The sequence below is a fragment of the Chinchilla lanigera genome, unplaced genomic scaffold (genome assembly GCF_000276665.1).
Source record: "Chinchilla lanigera isolate Chin_1 unplaced genomic scaffold, ChiLan1.0 scaffold00106, whole genome shotgun sequence".
Lineage (NCBI taxonomy): Eukaryota > Metazoa > Chordata > Mammalia > Rodentia > Chinchillidae > Chinchilla > Chinchilla lanigera.
Genome location: NW_004955507.1, coordinates 1,218,740 through 1,228,132, shown reverse-complemented (window position 1 = coordinate 1,228,132; position 9,393 = coordinate 1,218,740). Strand labels below are relative to the sequence as shown.

At 34.8% G+C, this 9,393-nt stretch overlaps 1 protein-coding gene across 2 annotated transcripts in view; it reads right to left on the bottom strand.

Moving 5' to 3' along the window:
- Positions 1 to 349: 349 nt before the first annotated feature.
- The window catches only part of LOC102005950 (cytochrome P450 2C55), an 81,090-nt gene continuing 72,046 nt past the window's right edge, over positions 350 to 9,393 (bottom strand). For both annotated transcript variants that reach the window (XM_013506231.1, XM_005407534.2), the window contains 2 exons: positions 2,626 to 2,767; positions 350 to 942 (listed from right to left, as the gene is read on the bottom strand). In XM_013506231.1, coding sequence (XP_013361685.1) covers positions 761 to 942; positions 2,626 to 2,767 — 324 coding nt within the window. In that variant the 3' untranslated portion in view covers positions 350 to 760. The remainder of the gene's footprint in view (positions 943 to 2,625; positions 2,768 to 9,393) is intronic.

Genomic DNA, 9,393 nt, shown 5'->3' with positions numbered 1-9,393 from the left:
CATAAATTATTTCATACTCTAAGTTGAAAACACAAAGGGAAAAGAATACTCCAATTCTTTCTGTTGAGATTAACATCAAAGCAAAGGGCTGAGATATACTAACACCTAATGTTTACCTGCCCTGTAGTTGACTCCCTTAATGTTTCCCTACAGTCATTGCTACACCTGCAAGTAGTTTCTGTCTTTCAAATACAAATCACCCATAACTATAAGAGATACTCAGCCAATACAGATTTTCTGCCTTCTTCTTGGGCCCTTTCTATGCAGATCATTATGAATGACAGCGTGATACTTGAGATTCATTTCTTATCTACATTATGTGCAAAAAAAGGAAAGTCTGAAACACAGCCCAGGAATTAATACTTTTTATTCACAAAACTGGAGAATGGCTCTGAATTATCACATTAAATCATACATTGCTTAATAGTGAGATCACTTAATAATGAGATTTAATAATAATGAAATCATTTGTTGTTTAATACTGACATCATTCCAGTAACTTGGCACTGGCTAAGTATTAGCACTTGTGATGTTCAATACAATTGTTGCAGAATGTAGAGGATTGCAGATATATTTGTGTAGTGATCATAATATTCTCCTTAATGAGGGTTGGATGTTCACTGGATTATGAGAGATTGGCAAGATGTAAGAGAAGATCTGAGGGAATATACCCATAATCATGGGAAGGAGATGGATTATGCCCCTGTTGAGATAAAGTTGCAAGTGACAGAACAGCAGTAACCAAGCATTGCACCACTCTTCAGATAGAAATAAAGCAGAGCTTGTATAAAGGTGGCACATGGCCAAATGTATTAGCAATTGGGATGGTTTCAATGTCCTTCGGATCAACTAAGGACTTCAGATTAAAATTCTGTAAAATGGTGGTCAGGAATAAAAACAGCTCCATGCGAGCCAGGCCCTCTCCCACACACATCCGTTTTCCTGAAAAATAGCAAACATACAGGATTCCTTCCTTAAACATGAGGTTTTGAACTGTAACAAAAAAGATACAGTAACTAATTTATGACTATGTAAAATATGAGGTTGTTGAAAAGACAGATACAGAGAAAAATGGACACACTTGCTTTCTACTTTATAGCTCAAGTCATCAGACACATTTCATTCCCAAATACAGTACATACATCACAATTAAATACTTATTCACACATTATAATTGCTTTTCTGACATTTCAAATTTGCAAAACTCTTTTTCTAAAAAGAAAACTCCATTTTTTCCACTGGATTAAAGAGAGAAGGATCAACACAAAAATGTTTCTCTGAAACAATACTGAGCCATAGATTATTTTTCCCTACTGTAACTTCAAAGTCACTTGCCTACACATGTCACTCTCTCACTTTAAAACTTTAAATGGCTCTCCTGCCTGTCTTATGGGATAAGGTCACATGACCTTAACTTGGCCTTTCACATCCTGTTCCCTCTCTGTTGTTCAATCTCTCTGTTTCCATTTCTTACAATCTTTCCTTTAAGATTTGGGCATGGCCCCTCTTCTTCAGTCTCCAGCACCATGAAATTTTTATCTTATGCTGTTCAATTTGGCTAAAAACTGCCACTCTTATTCTTCTTATGGATGTATGTCCTGTATAATTTTCTTTTTATAATGATTATAATCTCAGGAAACAGAATCTCACCCTCAGAAATATACACTGTGAATACTATTCTGTTGGTTTTTTCATTCTTGGCAAAATGAGTCCCGTAAAAGAAGGGCTCAGTTCTTGACATCTTGATATGTAGGTTTCAGACCCAACAAAGGCATCATCTCCATAGCAAAAAATGAAGGCAACTCCATATCTAGATTCTCAGCATGCACAATTTAGCCATGAGACTGAATGTTCAAGATGCATGATCACGAGTGAAGGAACACCACTGTGCTCTGGAACCACTGCAGAATGTCCATTCACATTGCTAAAGTTTTTCTCAGTCTGTTTTCTTTTGTTTTTTGCAGAGTCTGACTCCTGCATCTACAAAAAGTGGACTCTCCTATACCCCACTAATCCTGTGGAGTACCCTGCCATCTCTTCATTCCTTGCTCCAAACCTACCATGAGCCACTTTCACTGTCCTTTCTCCTGTTAGAATGTGTCAAGGTATAAAAAAGCAAAAATGCAAACAACTTCCCCCTCTACCCTCCCTAGCAATTTGCTGGATTAATGATCTCTTTACTCTTCTCTAACTCAGGAGGGAACACACACATGTGTAGGATACTTGCATCCACCCAGCTCAGTCTAGGAGTGAGGGACACTGCAGCATAGACACCCAAAGGTATACAAAAATGCCTTTGTCATGCAGCTACAGAAAGGCTAAATAAGTTTCACTTCTAAGAGGAACTTCTGGGTAGCTCCATGATATATCCAGAGGCAGAATTCATTTGACCTCTACTCTAGTTTACCCAATTAGTAAGACTGTGTCAGACATTTTGCAAAGCCCCACTAATATGTACTAATCATTAGGATATACTATGATCAGGGAAAGTGCAAGGGTAATGGAGTTGTGCTCCTGATAACACACAAAGAGCAAATGTACCAGCACTAGAGAGGCACTGTGCAGGTTGCATCTGATCCTAAAACCTTATTTTGTCCCCAAAAGTACATATAGAAATTCTATTACCTGTCGAGAAAGGCATGAAGTAGTCACTTTTCTTAAAGTTGCCATTCTCATCCAGAAAGTGGCCAGGATCAAATACCTCTGGATTGGGGAATTCTTGGTCATCATGCAGCACAGAAGTCAGTGATGTTATTAAATCTGTGCCCTGGAAATGGCAGATGAGTTATAAAGAATTTGAGTCAATAGAAATGTTGGAAGCCATCTAGAACAATCTCTGATTTATGAATGAGGAAGCCCATATTCAAAGAAAAGTAGTAACGCTTCCAAACAAACAGGCCAAATACTAGCAAAGACAAGTTTAAAGGCAGAAGCAGTTACTTTGCTAAGGTGACTTCCATTAGCAGTTCAAACACTAAGTACTCGGGAATTTGGGTATAAAATTTTCCTACTCTTCTCTACTTATTACCAACCTGGCAACTGGTTATTTCATTCTGTTGCTCTATTTCATTACTTCAGGTTTTACACAATTTGTGTGTAGATTATCACTTAAAATGGAAAACTGCACTCACCCTTGAAAAATCAGGAGTATTTAGAACTCCTTCATTTTGGTCATTCTTAAGTGGAAGTTTGATCTACTAACAGATGATTTGGGGAATGATATCAACAAGTACACTGACACTTATTTTTATCACTGGAATGAAATGTGTTTCTCTTAATTTAAAAAATGGGGATATTCCTTATTACAGATGAATCCTAAAACACAGCAAAGAAAATTAGTCATTTCCCAACAGTGCAACTAAGGTCATCAACTTTTAGCAAGCATCATCCATCAATGTTAAGACTTTAGGCAAATTGGCAAATAGAATATTTACAATGTCTTAAAGGACCATCCATTTTTAAAAATTAATTGCTTTCAAAACCAGAGACCCAACAATGGAGAGATCTAGACAACAACTCCTTACTAAGTGCTAACTTAAGCATCATTAATAATGGGACAAAGTGAAATTATGCAGCCCAGGCACAACGTGATGCAGTGAGACATATATAACAAACATCACATAATGTCCTTGCCCAAAACACATCACTGGAATCTAATCTCCAGGAAAACACTTACATAAAACCGGACTAAGGGACATTTTACAGGACAGTGGCTTCAACTCTTCAAATGTTTCATTGTATCAAAATGACACAAAGGAAAAGTAAATGTTCTTGATTTGAGAGAACTAAATGAACAAGATAACCAGATTAAGGGCTTGTTTCTTCACTGCATTATGGGAAGTTCTCCAAAAACTATAAACATTTTGGGTAACTAGAAATATGTAATTATAGACTTTATGTTGTATTATCCTATTGATAATTTCTTGAATGTAACTGCAGTTACTGTTGTGTAGCAGGAAGTTTTTACTCTTGGAAGACATAAATAGAAGTATTAGATGTGGAGTGTGACAGATTAGATAAGGCAGATAGAAATGTACATATATGCATTTTATATATGATATATGTGTTTTCTGTGTATCCACACACATTGTTTTTAAATATTATTTATTTTTTAAATTTTTCAATTCAAACTTGGAGAGAAATTAATACTTAAGTCTACAATTTTATTTTAAAACAATTTAACTTATTACTTGTTTAAATTGTTACTTGGTATTTGTTCAAAAAAGCAATAAAGAATATGTGAATCTAAATTACAAAAACAGATATATTTTATCAAAAAGGGTGAAATAGTTGAATATCCATGAAGAAAAGAAGGGTGAACATTACTCTATACCATAAGTGAAAGTGAACTTTCAATAAAACATAGACCTATATGTAACAGCTAAAAATATAAGAGGTAGAAAAATACCTAAGAGTAAGTACTTGATACTTTGTGCTGGCAAATAATATGTTATATGAAAAAAGAATCAGAAGGAACAAATTAAATCACTGACCAAATGAAAATCATTCACAAAATGGGCTCCATAGAAATTTAAAACTTCTGCTCTTTGAAAGATATTTTAAGGAACCAAAAGTTATATAAAAAGAGAATAGCACAGCATAGAAGTAAATATTTATAAAAGTTATCATAGAAAAATTTATAAAAAAGTGTAAAGAGCAATAATTAAAAATAAGAATACCAGCACCCCAGTAAAAATGATTATATAATTTGAGCATAGATGGTATCAAAGAAGATAAATGAATCAACACACGAGAAATGGCCAAACATTTTTATTTACCAAGGAAATAAGAGTTAAAACAAAATGTGATGTCACCGCAACAACTATAGTGGCCAAAATACAGAAAAACAACCAGTGAAGGAGTGTGGAGAACACGTGCAGCAAATGGAGCTGTCATACATCGATAGTGGGAATGTAAAATGGCACAACCACACTACAAAACTGTTTGATTGTGACAAAGGTTTACACTTTAGCAACAGTCTCACCTCTAGGTATTTTTAATAGAAATGGAAATTTATGTTCACACAGGAAACTGTATGCAAATGTTCAAAGCACCTTTATTAAAATAGTCAAAAACTAAAAGTAACCCAAATACCCAACAACTAGAGACCAGATACACAGTACATGGTTCTCCTAATTATGGAATCCTACTCACAAATCAAAAAAAATAAACTAAAGTACAATAACAAGAATGAATCTCACACACATTCTGCCACATAAAAAAAGGCTGGTATTGATTTTAAATTATTCCATTAATCTCATTATTTACAATCTTGAAAAGGTAAAATGATAAGCGTAAAAATAAAATCAATGGTTATTGGGGTCTACAAGTAACAGAAAGATTTTGATTCCAAAGCAACATGAAGGAAATTTTTAAAAGATGGAAATGTTTTATATATTGACTGCTTTGTTGGTTACATGAATGTGTGTGTTCGTCAAAATCTATTGAGCTCTATACTTAAAGGGGTAAATTTTACATTACATAATGTTTTTTTAATTTAAAAGTAGAATGTAACATTAATTCATTAATCTTGTGAAAAGTAAATCTTCCTCCCATCTAAGCACACACAGGTGTTTAGAATTTCCACGAACAAAAGTTCCCATCAACCACTATCGTGTTCTTCCATTGGACATGCACTTTTAGAGACATTGTGTGTATCAGGCAGATAAATCTAAATAGAGTGATACTACTTATCACTTTGTAGACTTTTTAACCCCAAAGGAAAGCATCAATTATACCTTCATTACTATATATATTAGAATAATTTGAATATTATCCCATATTAACAAATATACATCTGCCTTACTCAAGCTACATAAGATAAATATTTCATTACGTTACTGTTGAACATTTAGGTGGTTTGAAATTTTCTGTTATATGTAATGATGCAATGGCAAAAATCTATGGACATGCTTCCACTAGCTTACCACCAAGCATCATATAGACACCAAGGGTTGGTAATCTTGCCCTATATGATATTACATTTTATTTTAGCAGACATTATCAAATTTTACTTCAAAAAAGATGTAGTTATTTACATCTTGCAAGCAGTACATACAAGTATTCATTTATATTCCTGCTCACCAACACAATGTTTTTCAGCTTTTGACTTCATCAATAAATGGGTGAAAAGGTATCTCATCTATTTAGCTTGTACAACTAATGCATTCACTGTGGATATCAGTATGGAGATATCTCAAAAAAACTAAAGCTAGAAATTCCATTTGACCCAGCTATTTCCCTTTTAGCTGTCTTTCCAAAAGAGTTAAAGACATCATATTGTAGAGCTATATACATATCCTATTTATAGCAGCATAATTCAGAATAGCTAAATCTTGAAAGCTGCCCATATGTACACCAACAGATGAACGGATTTTAAAAATGTGATATTACATACCATGGAGCACTACTCTGCCATAAAGGTGAATTTCAGTCACTTGTAAGAAAATGGATGTACCGTGAGGCCATAATATCAAATGAAATAAATCAGACACATAATCTTAAATGTCACATTGATCCTCTTATATGAGAAACACAGAGTAAAAATAAAGAGCAAAATAAAATATAGATATTGGGAAGAAGGGAGATATATCACTCTCAAAGGGAAAGGGGATCAAGAAATGGAAGGAAGAGAGAGTGAGGGAAGGAATAATGGATGAACATAAAGGAACTGGGATGTGTTATGTACATGTACCAACTCCACACAAGGAATGTAAACATTACATATTGCAAAAAGTACAAAAAAAGAAGGGGTCTAAGGGATGAGTGGAGAGGGGAGGGAGGGAAGGAAAAGAGGATTTAAAGAAGGAATTAAGATGTGTTATATAACACATCTTAATTCAAGTTCCCACAATGAATGTAAACATTATGTACTGCATACATGTACTAACAAGGCAAAAATGTTTTACATTCATGCCAAAAAATCAGTTTGTTATGGCTTATGTCTAAATGGTCCACCAAAACCATATGTAGTCATAGGCAGGGCTTTTTTAGAGGTGGCTGAATCTAGAATGTGTGATATTGGAACTAAGTGTGTATGATTACTAAATCTATCCATTGATTGGTTTGGTACAACTCTAATTCAAGTAGCTTAGATACAATATAAAAGGGGAAGAAAGATGCTGCTTGCTGTGTTTGCTTGCTTTGTTACTTTCTCTCTACCATGAACTGTTTCTGCTCTATGATGCCTGTCTGTCATGCCACTTTGCCTTGGAGCAAGTTGACTATTCATGGAAACTTGTACAAACTGCGAGCCAGATAAAATTTTCATCTCGTAACTTGAGGGTGTTGGGTATTTTTTCCCAGGAACAAGAAAAATCACTAAGACAGAGTTGAACCACACCTTTCAACAAACATAGGTAGTAGATATTTATAGAGTATTGCACCCAACAACAGAACATATTCTTGGCAGCATACAGAACTTTCTCCAAAATATGTCACATGTTAGGCCATAAAGTTTGCTTAAATAAATACAAAAGAATTGAAATTATTTCAAACATATTATCAGATCATAGAGCAAGCTTAATTATCTAGAAAAAATGAACAAATATTTGGATAAGTACATACATGTTAGCATGACTGCATCATGAAGAAATAGAAAACCTGAGAAAAAAACTTTGACAAAAAAAAGAGTAAAGAGGACACTGAAAAATGGAAATACAGCCTGCATTTGTGGACTAGATGAATCAAAACTGTTAAACTATCCATACTGCCCAATGCAATCTACAGATTCAATGCAATCCCTATCAAAATACCAATGACATTCTACACCTAATTAGTAGAAGAATGAAACTAGTCCCATAACCCCCACCAAGTAACATAAATCAAAGGAAAATGGATAAAATACTTAAATGTAGGTCCTGAAACAATCAAATTACTAGAAGAAAATATGGGAAATTCTTCAGAATGGGCAAAGATTTTTCAGACAAGACCCCAAAAGCACAGGAAACTATATCTAACATGGACAAAGGGGGTTAAATCTAATTAAAAAGCTTCTGAGGAGTAAAGAAAACAAGTATCAGAGAGAGAAGATAACCTAGATAATGGGAGAAAATATTTATGATCTATACATTTCTAGAATATATGTGGAATTTCAAAACCCCAATGAAAAATAAATAAGTAACCCAATTAAAATTCAGGTAACACGTAAGGCATAGTGACATATACCTGTAATCACTACTAGTCAAAAGGCTGATGTGGAAGAACCACAAGCTCAAGGCCCACATGTGCAATACAAAGTACTACTGTGGATGTGGAAAAAAGGAAACTCTTGCACATTGTTGGTAATTTGTAAATTAGTACATCCATTTTGGAAAAGAATATGGAAATTCCCCAAAAAATTAACAATAGAAATACCATATAATCTAGCAATCTGAGCACTTGGTATACAACCAAATGGCTGGAAATCAGTATAACAAAGAAACATCACCACCCTGCTGTTTACTGCAACACCATGCACAATAGCTAACAAACACAAGCAATCTAAGGATTTATCAGCTGAAGAATGGATAAAGAAAAGAAAAGAAAATGCAATCTTGTCATTTAAGACAACATAGATGGAACTGGAGATCATCATGTTGAGTGAAATAAGCCAGGCATGGAAAGACAAGTACTGCATGTGCTCATTCACATATAAAACATTAAAAAATTGATCATGCCAGGGATGGCAGCATACACCTGTAATTCTAGCCCTTAGGAGACTTGGGCAGGAAGATCACACGATAGAGCCAACCTGGGCCATATAGCAAACCCCTGTCTCAAAAAATATGTTGATCTTTCAAGTTGAAAGTAAAATGGTAGTTACAAAAGTCTGAGGAAAGTAGGAGAGAAGAAAGATAGCAGAAAGATTGATCAATGTGTACTGTTTGTGTCTAGATGTACCCCCAAAGCCTGAGGCAGTCATGGGACAGACTTCTAGAGTTTTTGATTGATCCATGGTCCAATGCTGGGGTTATGGGTGTGAATGTGATGGCTTCTCTGGGGTGGGTAGCCTGCATACAATATAGGGGAAGGAAAGAGTCTTGCTCTCTTGCTCCTCCCTCTTTGCTCTTGCTGCTTTTGCTGTCTTCTGGCCACCATGAACTGTTGCTCCTCTATCATACCAACATGCCTTGGAGCCAGCTGATTATAGAATGAAACCTCCACAAACTATTTGCTAACTAAACTTTTCCTTTCTTAATTTTGGGCATCAGGTATTCCGTCTCAGCAACAAGAGAAAAGTAACTAAAACATGTACTAAGTCATGGTTAAATAAAAATAAAAAGTTCTAGCTGAGTATTTATTGTACAGTAAGGGGATACTACTACCATGGTTATCTAAACTTTTGGTTTCCCTGGGGTTACACTGAATGAAGAGGAATTATCTTGGCCTTTATCAAAAGCATATATTACTATA